This window comes from Hydractinia symbiolongicarpus, chromosome 7, assembly GCF_029227915.1.
Source record: "Hydractinia symbiolongicarpus strain clone_291-10 chromosome 7, HSymV2.1, whole genome shotgun sequence".
NCBI classification, from domain to species: Eukaryota; Metazoa; Cnidaria; class Hydrozoa; order Anthoathecata; family Hydractiniidae; genus Hydractinia; species Hydractinia symbiolongicarpus.
The window spans coordinates 4,411,598-4,427,393 of record NC_079881.1 but is presented as its reverse complement, the minus strand read 5'-3'; the positions used below and the strand labels follow the sequence as shown (position 1 = coordinate 4,427,393).

Genomic DNA, 15,796 nt, shown 5'->3' with positions numbered 1-15,796 from the left:
TGGGTCAGGTTTGGATCAGGCTCTCAAGCTACCTTGCGTGTCCTCTTTTTAACTACATCGGTAGGTATAAAATTAATTTATTATAAATTGTTTTCTTGGGCTGTGTATTGCTAAGAAAGGAGGGGAATATAGTGCCCGCGGCCAATATATGTGACGAAACTTGGTACAGTTGCAGAATTTTTTAACACAAACTTACTTTAGGTAAAAAAGTAATCTAATGATGACCTTTCAGAAATCAGAAATGACGTTACGTGTACCTAATGTATCAAGTATTGGACCGTTTCGTCAATTTTATAATATACTTAATTTCTCACATGAATTAATTCTTGGTAGATTTTTGTAGCATGTGTAATAAAAAATTTATTTAATATAAAAAATGAATTCAATGATGTAATTGGGATTAAAAATGACGTCATATCTACAAAAAATTTGCTATTTTAACGATAGATATACAAAAAGATTCGTTTTTCCAGAAATTAGAATACCGCATTTGAAGATGAATTTAGATGCAAGAAAAACAATATAATGACATTATTTGGAACAGAAGTGACGTCATTCCACCTGTATTATTATGTTTTTCAATCTCGTTTACATTTCTACTACCTATGTCCTTAGCATCCTTTTAGTAAAGACTTGATGAATTACATATATATACAACGCCTAATGTAAGTACTTTTTAATATTCCAAAATATTTATCCGCATACCAAGAATACAATACCCTATGCAAGGCATAATTTTTTCTATAAAAGCAATATTTTCATCACAAGTCTTGTACTTGGAATTATAGCATTTAATCACTTCCCCAACAATGGTTATGTGTGCTCAAACGTCTGTCTGTCAATGGTAACGGCAGTAGCGAGACGCACGAGGACGGGCAGACTCGTGGACTTATTCAAGGACCAACGAGTAGTCTTATATTTAATATTGGATTTCTCCTCAAATATCAAAGTTTCTTACATAATATAAAAATAATCTATTTACAGATTAACATAATTTTTAGTTACAAATTAAAATTCGTCCTAGAAGTGTGATAATCAACGCATTTATTATTCCGTTTCCACTGGATTGGTTCTTTCTAACAAGTTCTCGCATTCGCAACAATCCATCTGATATTGTTTATTTGCCATCAAATCCTAAAATTTAGTAGTAGAGATATCCCACTTCACTTTTTGGATTTTTTGCACAATTTTAGACATCTGTTGGGTCACAATCAATTTTTGACAAAAGTTTTTTTTCTTTGATGATGATACCTTAACTCAATTAATTTTTGCGCCCGTTTTATTTCATAGTTTTTTTTTTCGAAATTGCAAAATTTCAAAGGTAATAGTCAATTTACGTGGATAGTAGTAAACCTGCATAGGAATTCGAATTACAGGGATAATTGTTTCGAAGAGACCTTAAATTTCGTTTGAATTACGAAAATATTTAAAACAGAGAAAATAAAAAATATAAAAGAGTTTCTTAGAGAAACTTCACTTTGATCTTCCAATTATCTGCAGGAACTGGATAAATCTCTATAATAATAGCCGTATGCGTCTGTCTGTCACGCAAAATGGTAACCGCAGTAGCGAGACATACGAATTGCGGTGAATAAAACACGGGTGAACACGTGGATTTTTCCACGGGTCACCGACTAGTAATTTAAAAATGTGGATTTTTTAATTTTCTGCTGTAAGAAGTTCAATTTTTTTTTAAATGAAGATTTTTACAATTGTGGTCTACAATAGATAAATTATAAATACAATTAATAAATCAGGTTTTGACGTTTATCACAAATTTTTAATTTTTTGATAAAGAAGTTGCTAAGCTGGATAATAATATAAATGAACAATTTTGTTTAAAATCATTAATATTTAAAAATAGTCGGTAAACGACAATCAGCTGAATTTATTGCTAAATTCTACATAAATATTTTTAATGTATCGCAGATGGTTTTTTGCTGTTAGATCCTAAAAATACCTGGTGACATAAAGAACTCGTACAATTTGACGACACACCGTAAAATAGGTAAGTTTGGCAGCCTTTCTAGTAATGGTTTGGACAGGTGCATTTTTTTTAATAATGTACATCACAGCTAAGATTCGGTTAAAAAATATGGATCACTTTTCAAACAGTAAATAGCTACAATCCTGGTCAAAAATTATGGCAGTAAAACCTTCCTACATGTATAGCAAAGCAATGAATACTACTACTACCTGTTTTCCCATAGTATCAATGGGAGTAGGAACATAGCTACTCCACCTCGTGAAGCTTACTGCCATAATATTTTGACCAGGATTGTATCAAAGAGATTAAAAAATACAGTTAAAAAACTAATTCAAGTGCATTCATTTTATCTTGTGCTTTTAAAAAGACTGTATGAATTTCAATAACAACAATTTTGCTCACAAAGTATGTGCACACATGTACACAATTTTGAGTTTTGCAAACATTGGCAAGTCATCTATAAAAGAACTGAGCGTCAAAAGAGTCCTGAACGTTCTTAAGGCTCATAGAAAGACGATGGTAGGCCTATAAATATAGGACGTACAGCCTGCAGGCAAATATAGCGCATAGTATATAACCTTCGGGCAACAAATAAAAAACGCAGGGAAAATTTTTTGTGAAATTAAGTTGTTGCACCGAGCAAGCAAACACGTTCAATAGATAATAAAAATGAAGAGAACTAAAACGACATTAAGCTTCAAAAATTTGAATTGTTTATAAGATAAAACACGAGGTCTGTTTAAAAGGAAATAAATAATATTTTTTCAACTATTCCTAGATACAAAACCATGCAAAGCCTACGATGTTCTGAATAGACTTTGGACATTTAAATGCTAATGATTTAACCCTTTTTTATCCTTTGTTATGGTAACAAAACTTAAGCCATGATGAAAATATTATAACGAGTTGACGTAATTCTGATTGAAAGATCATTCTTGATCGTCATCACGCTTGAAAGGCATGTCGCGGGTCGATCTCATTAAACCCTGAATTTATTTCTTTTCAAAGCATTTTAATTGTAAAGCAATTAGCTGTAGAGTCATGACAATTAAATTCCTATGTAGGTCGTGATTATCTATTTATCCCCTGATTGTTGAAATTACTTGTTTAATGTTGTGTAGAATGAAAATGCGTGGAAATAAAAAAGCGTGTATATTTTGGTTGTGTGCGCAAGAAACTTTTTGTAGGAGAATGTTTGTTATTAGAGTTTGAGTACTGGTTTAAGAAGGATAGTTTATACCGTGGTTATAGAAATTGCATAATTTAGTGTTACTATATTATTTAAAATTACTAATTCTTGATGAAAGGAATTTACCGCATTTTATTTTGCATGTGGTTTCTTTACTTGTAATGTTCTTAATTCAATGTTTAAGTTTAACTAATTCTCGAAGTAGTTATGCAATTCGGCATTCAAAGAGGGTTTTTTGGTAAGCTTTTAAAGATGACATTTGTAACGTAGAAATATCCATTCCTATGTTCTCCGCATATCTTATATGCGCACAACCATGGTATTTCTAATATAAATTTTTTATTTAAGCCCTATTTTAGCTATTGACTTTAATAAACAAACGAGTTATTGAGAACAAGGCTAAGGTTTGAGTTAAGAAAGAGATAACTAGATGTGCATATTTTACATGGCTAGCCTCATAAATGTCGAGGGATATACCATGTCTATTATTTCCCGGAGGGACCATGACTTAGTCGGGGGTCCTAGAGTATTTAGTGCTCAATTTGAGCTATGCAGACCCATTTAGGGTCTGCGCTCTTCCAAACAACTTCCTGCAACATCCAACGGCCCACATAGTGTGTCATTTTTCCAATGTTCTCCTCATATGGCTTGGATTAACCCGGGACTATGGTAACATTCACTCGCCCATTGTATCACAGTGGAATCGAAGGATCTTGCATGTTATAAAATTATTTTTTTTTAAAAGTATCCTTTTTGCTTTGTTGGTACTTAAATGGAAATACAAATACTAAAGAAAGAATGCTTTACTTATTCTCGTATCTTTTTTTTAACCCCATTATACCTGGGGGGGGGGGGGGGGGCACAAAGTGCCCGCGGCTATTTTGACTAGGCATAACTTTAGATACACATGTGACTAAGTGCTAAAATTTTGTGACTATACCTAACTTTTATTATTGCTTCTGATGAAACAAAAATTTTTGAAAAATTTTTTTACTTTGCTGGGGGTATTGCTTTTTTTGGACGGGGGTAAATATTTTGGATTTTGAAAACCGTTGACATTAATGTAAGAATGTTATAGGATGCTGTATTGGGTATATAATTATTTACTACATATATGTTGGTTACTAAGGTGATATATGGTTACTAGGGACAAAAAACAGACCAGATTTGAAGGAAATATCGATCCAGCAAATTGACGTCATTTCGGCTTCCAATGACGTCATTATATTGTTTTCCTTACCTCAATTATCTTTAAGTGTCCTGTTCTACATATATGCCAAGTTTAATGACATTAGCATCAATATTTCTGGTAGAACGGGTCTTTTTATCTTTATCGTTAAAATAAGAATTTTTTTACCGAAATAACGTCATTTCTTATCCCAATGACGTCATTAAAATTACTTTTTTTATGTGAAAATATTTGGTATTCATTCCATAAATCTACCAAGAATCAAGGCCATATCATTAGTAACACCCGAGAAATTAAAATGTACTGAAATATTGGGAAAATGACCATTTTTCACATGTGTGACGTCATTTCTAATCCCTATGACGTCATCAAAATATTTTTTTACCTGGATGGAGCCAAGCCACTCAAGCGCAAGTGGTTCTGGATTTATGGCCCGCGGGCACTTTGTGCCCCCCCCCCCCAGGGTTACAAGGGCGAAAAAAACTCAGGTAATAGGGTTAAATTTGAAGTGCAAAAGGGGTAAGGAGTGTTTGTTCTGAGCTAGACGTAACACGTGATGATGGGGTGGGTATGTGAAAATGTTGTATTTTGTTAAACCTTCACGAAATGACTTCCTAAGGTGATTGTATAGGGTTTCTTATGTAACAGATGTATTTACAAGTCTTTGCATTCTTAGAAGCACGCGGTAGACAAAAGCGAGTTGTCAATAATTACTTTATTTTTCAGGCCTATAATGTAGAATAACTTTTCCATTTATAAGGTGTTTAAGAACTTGTTTTCTGCTAATGTATGTAATCTGTAAACTTGAATCACAATTTTGTTGCAAATAAACATGATCTTGTGCACTTTGTGTGTAATTTCCTATAACACCTTTTAAAAATAGGGACATAGATATGCAGAACGGGGTTGACACACACGAAGATAAAATTTTTGAGTTACCAGTACAAAATAAAAACGATATTACTGCAGAAGATAGTACCAACAAAACAGCTGGCAAACGATCCCGTATGAAAAGAGATATGTTGTTAAATGGTGAAACCACCAATCCAGTGGAAGTGACATTTGAAGATGTTTCTGCTGCCGCTTTTCGAATCAAATCTGGAATCCGACGAACACCCTGCGATGTAAGTCATATTTGTTTTTCCATTGCAAATATTACGCGTTTCACTTAAACAAAGCTGTCCACTCTTTTATTTAGTTTGACTTTTTTTATAAAACAAGTTCCTAACTCTTTGATCCTTCCAAAAGGCAAGTTTCTATTATTATTGTTCTTATAGAAATTAACATTTTAAACCGTTATTATTAGACTATTTCTACCTTTCTTTAATTTTCATGATATTTTAGTCCTGCTGTAAAAGATTTTTCTCAAAAAGGGGACTAGCAATATAGCCAACTAATGAAATGACAGAATATGTTGTGGTATATTATTTCTCCTCTTAGAAATCGGAACGTTTATCCGCTATGCTTGGAATGGAAGTTTATTGCAAAAAAGATTATATGCAAGCAACTGGAAGGTAACGTGTCTCTTAAGAATTGTTTAAGACGCCTTTAATGTTACTAAAAAGTCGCTTAAATGTTTTAAAGATTTGTAAAAGCATTTGCGAAGACCATAAAAGTTACATACATGTAGAAACGCATCGTTGTTTTGCATTTTTTTTACCTGTCATGTTGATTACGCCTGATTTTTAAGTTTGGAAATGTTGAGTATTGGAATAGGCATTTCTTCGATCCCTGTAGGTGTTTCGGCAAAAAAATAATTATTTTAATCAGAGAATGACAAAGTATAACTTTTGCAAACCCAAACAGGATTAACTGCAATGAAGTAAGTAGCCAATGTAACTAAATGGTGCTGTTTCTTGATTTTACAGCTTCAAAGAGAGAGGAGCAAGAAATACACTTTTAATGCTACCCAAGGTAAGTGCTTAAAATAATCCTGAATATTTATTATGTTATATCTGGGATCAAAATAATGTGATATCAAGAACATCTTCAATTTCACGAATCGTTTCTTAATTATTGTTTTTAAAACTTGAAGCGGTCATTGTGTTTATGTGTTAAATTACTACGACGATTATTTGGGGTACTAGCTACACTTTTTTAATAAAAAGATAATTTACTTTTGTTTCCTACACATATAATTATAAATTAAGATCTCCATTGTTTTTCTGTGAGCCCAAATGGTTGCTAACAGCAGTAACGGACGAATCTATGAAGTTTTCCAATACAAAAGCGAATAACAAAAATAACCAGTAGTTCCCACTTGCATCATACCACATGTAATGTTCAAGACAATAAAATGGCCGTCTGCCCGTCCGCCCGTCCGTTCTTAAAGTTTATTTTTTATCTGGATCTAGTCAGAAGGTTGTTTAAATTAAAAAGTTCTATTTAAGGTGAAGAGGCAGGTAATAAGACTGCTAGATGATATGGTTTCTTGTAATAGGATCAGAAAAATCGGGGAGTGATTGCGGCATCGGCTGGCAATCATGCTTTAGCATTGGCTTATCACGGAAAGAAGCTGAATATTCCTGTTCAAGTATGCATGCCCATAAATGCACCAATCACAAAGGTATCACAATGTCGCAAGTACGGTGCTGTAATCCATATGATTGGAGATGATATTATAGAAGCAAGAGACTATGGTCTAAACATAGCTGCCAAAGAAGGCTTGGCGTATATTAACGGGTAAGTATTATAAAAGTTATTTAATATCCGTATTTATTTTTAAGTTTCCAGCGTAAAAATGTTTATTATTCAAGATAAAACAAAATTTTTAAACCCAAATAATTACCTGGCAGCCTGGAATTAAATTATCTGGCATGTGATATAATCAATTTTTCTTGAATTTCCAAAAATCAAGTCCAAAGATTATCTCTCTATGCAGAGTTTTCTTTATAAGAATTTCTAAATTTAAGCTGCAACTTGAACAGTAATTCGCGAATCTAGAAATTCTTGTTCTTTATTTATCAATAATTTAGGTTGAATACGTTCTCAATATATTCTTTATCAGTCACAACGTTCCCACAAGTGTAGGACATTTTTTACGAGTGAATGTCATAGAAATTTACGGATTATCACAAATAATTAACATGGCTTACCAATGTTGGAATAAGAAGAGGCAAAAGTTTTCCTATTTCTTTTGAAATATCATATGGAGTAAGCATATTTAGCACTGCTATTAGAAAATTTTGTTTTTGTTCTGTTTTCTAGATATGATCATCCTGATATTTTAGCAGGACAAGGTTCTTGCGGGTTGGAAATAGCAGAACAAGTTGATGATATCGATGCTGTAGTAATACCAGTAGGTGGGGGAGGACTGATAGCTGGGTGTGCAGTAGCTCTCAAAGCCCTCCATCCAAACATAGAAATTATTGTAAGTTTTTTTCTGTATAACGTGCACAATTACTATTCAAAAAGCACTAACCATTAAGAGTAAATTTGATGCTTATAAAAATACTATGCAATGTTTATTATGTACTTCTTCACTTATTGTGGCAATTTTGCAACAGGGTGTTGAAAGTGAAAAGTGCGCAAGTTTTGCTGCTGCCATGAAAGCTGGCCAACCTGTCAAAATATCTTCAGATCAATCGCTGACCTTGGCAGATGGTGAGTAGAATCAAGCAGAAGGCAATATGTGAATTCAAAAGTGTGGATGGCACCAAATTTTGACAGCGGTGACATTAAATCAACATTAATACTTCTTTTTTAGGTCTTTGCGTATCGAAAGTTGGATCTAACGCATTTGCTACCGCTAAAGACAACATTGATCGACTAATTCAAGTAAGGTAAGCTAAACACTAGGTGATGAAAGAATACAAAGACCTATTAAAATATTTATTGCATTAAAGCTTTCATATATAGGTCTGAGCCAATCGTTGCTTAAGGAACAATAAATTTAGTTGCTTAAAAAACAGACAAATTGTTCACATTTTATATAAGTATTCTTGAAATATTTTCATATTTTTTTTTTCAATTCTGCTTTCAGTGAGTCATACATTGCCATGGCTGTTCTGCGTTTGGTTGAAGAAGAAAAATGTGTGGTAGAGGGTGCAGGAGCTACTGGGCTAGCTGCGGCATTTGCTGGCCTATTACCAGAGTTAAAAGGAAAAAGGTACAAGAAATTGTAATTATCTTGTTAAATTAATAAGTAGTAAAAATCACTTTGGTTGTTCAATGTTTTTGTCTTTTAGAGTGGTGTTTCCATTATGTGGAGGAAATATAGATTCGACTGTACTTGGCAGAGTGATAGAACGTGGTTTAGCTGCAGATGGGCGTTTAGTAAGATTTTCGGCTGTTGTTTCAGACAGACCAGGTGGGCTATCAGAGTTAACAAAGATGTTATCTGATCTACGAGTAAGGTAAGAAGAAGAAAAAACAGAAATTTGGTTGGCTTTTTCAGTAAACCATCAATAAATGTAAATATCTTGCTAACTAAATACAGAAACGTCTATTTTTGACGCTCCAATTGCAGGGCCATTAACACGATAATAGAAGGAGAGAGGGCAGATTTAGGACCCGGCCGGCCACCCTGGTAGACATGAGAACACGCGCAAGAGAAAATATAACAATTTGACCTTCCAAAAATATTAAATCTTCACTTTCATCTTATGCGACTCTAAAAAAGCCTAAAATGTCAAGTTCTAAACAGGCTCTTGGTAATTTTATTTTTGATAACAAACAACAGGTAAAATATAGTAAAAGAAAGGGAGGTGTTTTTTTATGACAATTTTGATAACAATAATGATGACGATGTTGATGGGTTGTTTATAAATTAACATACCTACTGTCTTCGAACTAAGTATGATGAAATAATGTTGTCTGCATTGCCTTCTTTGCTTTCACAAAAGCAAATCTAGGATTTGTTTGTTGGATTGATAATTTGAACTGTATCTTTCTATGATTTAGTGTAAAAGATATTTTCCATGAAAGGGCGTGGTTAAAGACAAGTGTTTTTTCCGTAGTAGTAAGTTGGACTAGGTTGTTCTTTTTTTCTGATATCTATATTTTGTCAACTAGGATTTGTGACGACTAGTTTTTCGATTTTTAAAAAGAGTGTAATTTAACTCAATTTAATTAACTGGTTTTACATCAACAGGTTAGGTTTATCAACTTGCAATAAACAGCCTTCTGAAACTATAACGAAAATTTCAAGTCAACTCTTGGTAGCACCTCCCAAGCATTCTTAGACTCCCTTTCCCCTGAACACAATGTTGGCGTCTCGTATGCACAGGTTTAGCACTGCTATACTGTTCTGCATTCCATATCAGCATTGAGATTAGGCAGGAGGAACCATGATACTAAACTAAGCCGCAGTTCATATTTTCGGACGAACGTGAGACATCACCCATTATTTAAACCTCGTATTCCTGAATCAATCATTCATCGTGAATCATTCTCGACCCACTCCTCCCTTTGACTTTTAAAAAGAAAAAAAATTATACTGTATTATATTTATCTAGATACACATAACGCACAAGCCACTTTTGACTTTTATTATTAGCTTATCTTTAGTTGCAATTTGAATAATTTCTTTTTTTCTGGAACCAGCCTTGTTTCGACTAAACGAACGAATGCTTTCAATTCTAACATTTCTGAAGTAACCATTTCCTTGGCGCTATAAAGATTCGAGTAAGGCAAAGGCTAGGTGTAATTCTGGAAGATCTTTAGCAATATTTTATTGCACAATGGGCTATATAAGCATATTATGTTATAGAATAAAGTGGTATGCGAATGTCGTGATTATGAGCATGCGCAAGAATTAAAAAAAGCTCTTGAGGATAGATATGATGAAGTTTCGTTCAGTACCAATGCAGTGCAAGAATCGTAGCAGAAGCAAATGAAATGATTATCATGAATGTATCTGTTAGTCAGCATCTAAATATATATATGACAACTGCTTAATGCTTTTATAGAGCGCAGTGTTATATTCACAATATGTAGCTACACTATTTTTTAAGCATGTTTTGATGTCGAACTAACAGTCCTATTTTTCTCGTTGTATTTCATACGAAGATGTTAGTGTTTTGTTAATTGTCAACTCAATTTGTTCGTTGCTGTTCTGTGGGGTTATTTTATAACCGCTTATTCTCCAGCTAGACTAATACTAATGATTATTTTTGACGCGCATTCTATCTGCTTTTTCTCCCTCTCTCCATGGTAGGCGGGCTCTGAAGTATGTGTGTTTATATAACAAGTGTACATATTTTATAAGCAGTCTGGAGTAGAATATATTATATACAATTATACATATATTAAAACATCGTCTTGTGTAATGAAGGCTGGCTTCAATTAAATTCATAAACTGTATTTTGATTACATATTGTTTTATTGACGAAATTACAATACTTGTTCGTTGCTGTTCTGTGGGTTTTTTATAACCGCTTATTCTCCAGTTAGCCCGATACTTATGATCACTTTTGACACGCATTCTATTCTATCTATCATTCCTCCCTCTCTCCATGGTACGCGAGCTCTGGAGTATGTGTGTTTATAACAAGTGTAAATATTTTATGAACAATTTGTGGTAGCATATATTATATACAATTATACATGTATTAAAACATAGTCTTGAGTAATAAAGCCTGGCTTTCATTAAAACGGTCTCAGTCGCAGCTCGAAATGTTTAGTAACTAGACATGGACATTAAAATTTTTTTGTGATGCTTGTATATCCCACTGCATTATCCATTTCTTTCGGGCTAAACAACAGTTTCCAGGAGCATGACAATGCCTTTTATCATGTCATTTTATTTTGGAATATTTTGATGAATTTTTGTGAGATTAGTGAAAGCTTTTACTTCTGATGAAGCAAGTTTTGTTTGTTTAGAATATTATAATAAGCAACAAAATAAATATTTGCACTTTCTTTCACAAGTGTAATTACTCTATCCAATCGCTTTGTGTCTCGCACTCACACACGTTCATATCTTTTATATTATTTAAAGAAAAACTATAAAGAAAGCAAGAGTTAAACTGATCTAAGATTTTTTTAGCAATTAATAAATACATTTTTACATTTAACTACAAATATAAAACACTGCAAATATAGAGTAGTACTCCTAAGATGTTTAACTATAAAAAACGAAATTTTTACATCCACTGATTTTTTATCCCGATTTATGGCTGAAAGGCCTCCAAAAATAATTCAAAAAAGAAATAATTATTAGATAGCAAAACATTAGAAACAAAATAACAACGAAAAAAGGAGAACAAAAAATTGCTTTGTTTAATTAATTTAGTCATGGATAATCTTCAATAAATCGAAGAGTTGGAAACCATTTCACATAAAGCAGATAAAATTACTTATAAATAAAGTTACTCTAAAATCGAAGTTTTGAATAAAGAGCTCATCATAAAAAATGAGTATTTATTTGTGCGACTTTAGTTATTTGTGTCCTATAGTGGTTGAATCATGAACAACTAGTTGTAGCCCATTTAACCATAAGTATCGGATAGTGTTTGAAAATAACTCCCTAATTAAAGGGTGATCAATAGTTATTGAGGCATATTTGTTAGAAATTCACTGTTACAAATTTATAAACTGTTTTTTATTAAATTGTGTTTTATTCACAAAATTAAAATATTGGGGAATCTAATTAAAATTTAGTTGCATTAATAACTAACTTCCCATACGCTTCTGATGTGTGTGGTCCCGGCAGTGAAGTACAGCTAAGTTCCTTTCCTACTTCTAAATCACTTAAATCAAAACTATTTTGGCTGCATGGTAGTTCGTAATCATGAACTTCTTCAGGTTGTTCTTGCTTATAAGGGACACTCTCAGGAATGTGGGTGGGCGGATCATGTTTTAATGCATTTGAGGGTTTTTTGTACATTGGACCGTGTCTTTCAACTTTAAGATATTCAGCGAACGCTAAAGTGTCAGGCTTGATAGCCTTTATGTTGTCTTTTGAATAAAATAATTGGAAACTAGAACTTGGCTCATATCTCGCTGTGTTGGTATCAAGATTATCTAAAGTTTTACTTTCTCTGTTGGATGCTAAGGCGTCTTTCAGCCTCGAGTACAGACGAACACTTCTTCTATTCGAATCGTTTTGTTCTACTGGTTCTAAGTAAATACTTTGTTCTTGGATTTGCATGGCGCTTGTAATCGATGCTTGTGATTGCCTATCTGTGTTATTGTCTTGCGTTTGTTCATAAACTCTTTCGTCGTGGTTTGGAAAACTCTTCCGTGGACGATCTATCGTTTGAAAGGTACTAAACGTATCTAACGATGTTATGGAAAATCTTACTACATCACCACGGTACCCTCTGTTATCAAATTCTTTTCGACCAGTCTCGCTAGCGTTCGATTTACTTATTTCTTTATTTATTTCATCTTGGTTCTTCTGACGTAACCAGTTTTTTATTTTTCCATTTATTTTTATGGGTTCTTCGACTTTGGGCGGTCTGGTTATAGCTTTTGCTCGATATTGTTTATAGCAGAAACACCCTGCTGTTATAGTTATGATTAGAAAACATAATGCCGAAAGTGATCCGATGATGATAAATAAGTTGGTATGTTCTTCTTCTTTCGTTTTTTGCAATGACGTCTTTGGAACGTTATCTGAAAAAATTTGAAGTAAGAGAATGAGTATGACACGCGTTGACATCATTATGACATAAAGGAGATTAAAAAAAATTAAGAATGATATGAGCTATTTAATGAGCACATAATTTATATAGAATAAAATTTTGGGGGTTTTTCAATGTTTTTTTTTGTGTATTTTGATTATGCCCTAAAAGCTGCTTTAAACTTTAGTACATTATGACGCGAATGGAAAGATTAATTTATCTCTAGTTTATTAAAAGATGCATGTTTTGTTAATTTATGGGGAAAACAATGCAACTTCTTTGGATGTTATTAGCTTGGGTATTATGGTGAACAGTATGTAAAAGCTCTGTCAAAAACCTTTGTCTGCATGCATCAAATTTCTTAAATTCAAAAACAGGAAGTGCTGTTTTGATAGCATCGTCTTAACAGCTAAAAGGATCTTTCATTTTCGAGCGTTTCAAGTTGGCATTTAAACACATATCTTTGTTCTACGTATCCAAGAAATTAGTCTCGTGTCAGACATGTCAACTTACTTAATTGCTTGACGTAATATAAAAGCAACCACATATGATTGTAATGTTCTATCAATGCTGTATAATCGTCACATATCATGCAGTGGATATTTTAATGGCCTCATGACACATACAGCCAACAATTTCAAATAACAACAACAACAAAAACAAAATCGAAAAAAGAGCAACAGCAACAACAGCTAACCTTCCCTTCAAACGTTTGACTTATTAGGACGCAGGAGTAGCATAGCTCCATTATGGAAATAAGATTTTATCTTAACCCTAATAAAAATATTAGTGGTCAAAATCATTTTTTCTTGTTTTGCAACTACGATAACTAGTTTAACGAATTTTGCTACAAATTAAGAGAGAATTTTAGTCCTAAGTTTTGCATTTAACTTTAAAGGTAAGTGTAGCTGATAAACATGAAAATGGATTCTTACCTAAAAACAATGTTATGTTAGCATATTCTTGCAACGGTCCATAGCCGGCTTCTTCGAATCGGTAAAATGGAATCTTTTGCGAGTACGAACCATGTGGACACTCCTGCTGACATGTGATAACAACAGCTGTTTCATATGAGTCAGCTTTTAAGCTTTTTAAGGTTAAATTTGAGTTTTTCTGTATGAAGTTATACCAATTTGCATTATTTGAAGAGCACATTGTATGCATTGTCATAACGACAAGTGACCGTGGTTTGATAGTTTTTAGAAACAGTTTTAACTTTTCTCTGCCATCTATGAATTTTATGTTTTGAAAATTTCCACTTTTGTCAATGTTTCCAGTCTTGCTATTAACAGCAACTATACGAAGTCCAGGATGGTTATGTGTATATGTGACGTCATTGACTCGTGCATACGATCGGCAGTCGACGCATTTGTCACGGCAACCAACAGAACGAGCGAAAATAGAAACTAAAATACAGAATAAAATTGTCAACGGTTGCTAGGAGAAGAAGTAATTGGAAAAGGTTAAAGAAAAAATTTAGAGCTGTATACTTTTCTTTGAAATTACAGGTATTAGTATACTGTTTGAACGTAGATTGTGAAAATGTGAAAAACAAGCATAAGGTAAGACAAAGTAAGAAACAAAAGAGGAAGATAAACAAACAAATAAAGAAATAGAAATAAAAACAAAGATTTTATGGACACTATCAAATTCGCTAAAACCACGGCCACAAATGTCTTACCTGATTTATTTCTTGCCAAAATTCCTTGTACCAAAATTGCAGCAATGAATGCCAAAGCGTATTTATTATTCATTTTCCAAAGCTCTCGTCTGCTTGATTCACAGTTCCACTAACTGTAGCATATCATGAAATGTTACAACTGCTCTATAACGTATTCAAAAATATCACAATTAACATTCTATCAGGATGTATAGAGGTATTGAACGCATCAGTAATACCGTCATTAATTTTCATAATTGACAATAGACGACGCGGTTTTCATTTAAGCGCTGTAACATTCGGAAGGCTATTAAATTGATATTTTTAAAACTTATTAACATATTTTGACATCAAGTCCCAATTTGAGAGAAATGATTTGTTGACAACTATTTCCGTGAAGGTTTCTGAAGTAGATAATAGCATATTGAAAAAATAAAAAACGAGATCAATAGTGAAGCAACAAGGTAGATTGCTGTAGATTGTGTTATTGTTCATGATAAATCAGGTTGATTGACAACTGTAATTTTACATGTATAGACAGCTACGTTGAATGCAAATTATTAAAACAAATAAATCAAAAAAAGAACAAATTGGAAACGTATTTTATATGTTTTCCTTCACTTGTTTACATAAATAGATGATTTGTTAATTTTTCTCTCATGTTTCTTTACCTTTATCAAAGAATTAACAGAGTAAAACTACTTTTGTCTTTTGTGATTCACTATGAAAACATCATATTTAGCATTTCGCATCTAAATATGATTTAGAAGTTTGCATTTTTAATCGTAAATGCTGTGATACTGGCAAGCTTTTGCTTTCCAAAGAAAAATTTAATATGTATTATATAATGAAGTGATATCACTGACGTGAAACTGTACATAGGTTTGCCAAGGTATTTAAGATAGGCACTAATTAAATGAATTTTTATTCTTAAAACATAAAAAAATTTGGCACATTTTTGTGGGAAAATCCAAGTTGAGTGACATCAGGAAAAATTATTCCAAAACTTGATCAAAACAATTTTGACATGAAATTGATGCCGTAGGTCTAAATTTAAGAACAATCTAATTTGCTTCACGAATCTTCCTTTGTTTTAACGAGCAAATGATTCAACTATAATCAAGGTTCTAAACCATCTTGTTTACTTAACAAATCACTTAAGATTGTTCATGATAAGAAACCAAATTTTAATTTGATAACAATT

The 15,796-nt window shown here is 32.8% G+C and overlaps 2 protein-coding genes across 3 annotated transcripts; one reads left to right on the top strand and one right to left on the bottom strand.

The window, feature by feature from the left end:
* Nucleotides 1–1,867: 1,867 nt before the first annotated feature.
* LOC130649031 (L-threonine ammonia-lyase-like) lies at nucleotides 1,868–10,959 on the top strand. 2 transcript variants are annotated; one of them, XM_057455223.1, is made up of 12 exons: nucleotides 1,868–2,008; nucleotides 5,249–5,489; nucleotides 5,806–5,879; nucleotides 6,234–6,279; nucleotides 6,806–7,047; nucleotides 7,573–7,735; nucleotides 7,872–7,968; nucleotides 8,072–8,147; nucleotides 8,348–8,473; nucleotides 8,553–8,720; nucleotides 9,268–9,325; nucleotides 10,076–10,959. In XM_057455223.1, the coding sequence occupies exons 2-12, from the start codon at nucleotides 5,259–5,261 to the stop codon at nucleotides 10,187–10,189; spliced, it is 1,395 nt and encodes a 464-aa protein (XP_057311206.1). In that variant the 5' UTR covers nucleotides 1,868–2,008; nucleotides 5,249–5,258; the 3' UTR covers nucleotides 10,190–10,959. The 2 variants fall into 2 exon arrangements, with proteins under 2 accessions (XP_057311206.1, XP_057311207.1); XM_057455224.1 differs by lacking the exon at nucleotides 10,076–10,959 and having other exon boundaries at nucleotides 8,553–8,674.
* Nucleotides 10,777–15,410, bottom strand: LOC130649030 (uncharacterized). The gene is made up of 3 exons (XM_057455222.1): nucleotides 14,614–15,410; nucleotides 13,868–14,338; nucleotides 10,777–12,924 (listed from the first exon to the last, which is right to left on the bottom strand). The coding sequence occupies exons 1-3, from the start codon at nucleotides 14,684–14,686 to the stop codon at nucleotides 11,957–11,959; spliced, it is 1,512 nt and encodes a 503-aa protein (XP_057311205.1). The 5' UTR covers nucleotides 14,687–15,410; the 3' UTR covers nucleotides 10,777–11,956.
* Nucleotides 15,411–15,796: the final 386 nt, after the last annotated feature.

Coding starts and splice junctions, on each gene's coding strand:
- LOC130649031 (XM_057455223.1), top strand. CDS start 5,259: ATGCAGAACGGGGTTGACACACACGAAGATAAAATTTTTGAGTTACCA. Junction 7,736..7,871: donor ATCCAAACATAGAAATTATT/GTAAGTTTTTTT, acceptor ATTTTGCAACAG/GGTGTTGAAAGTGAAAAGTG. Junction 7,969..8,071: donor ATCGCTGACCTTGGCAGATG/GTGAGTAGAATC, acceptor CTTCTTTTTTAG/GTCTTTGCGTATCGAAAGTT.
- LOC130649030 (XM_057455222.1), bottom strand. CDS start 14,686: ATGAATAATAAATACGCTTTGGCATTCATTGCTGCAATTTTGGTACAA. Junction 14,339..14,613: donor TTTGGCAAGAAATAAATCAG/GTAAGACATTTG, acceptor TCTGTATTTTAG/TTTCTATTTTCGCTCGTTCT. Junction 12,925..13,867: donor TAACATAACATTGTTTTTAG/GTAAGAATCCAT, acceptor AAATTTTTTCAG/ATAACGTTCCAAAGACGTCA.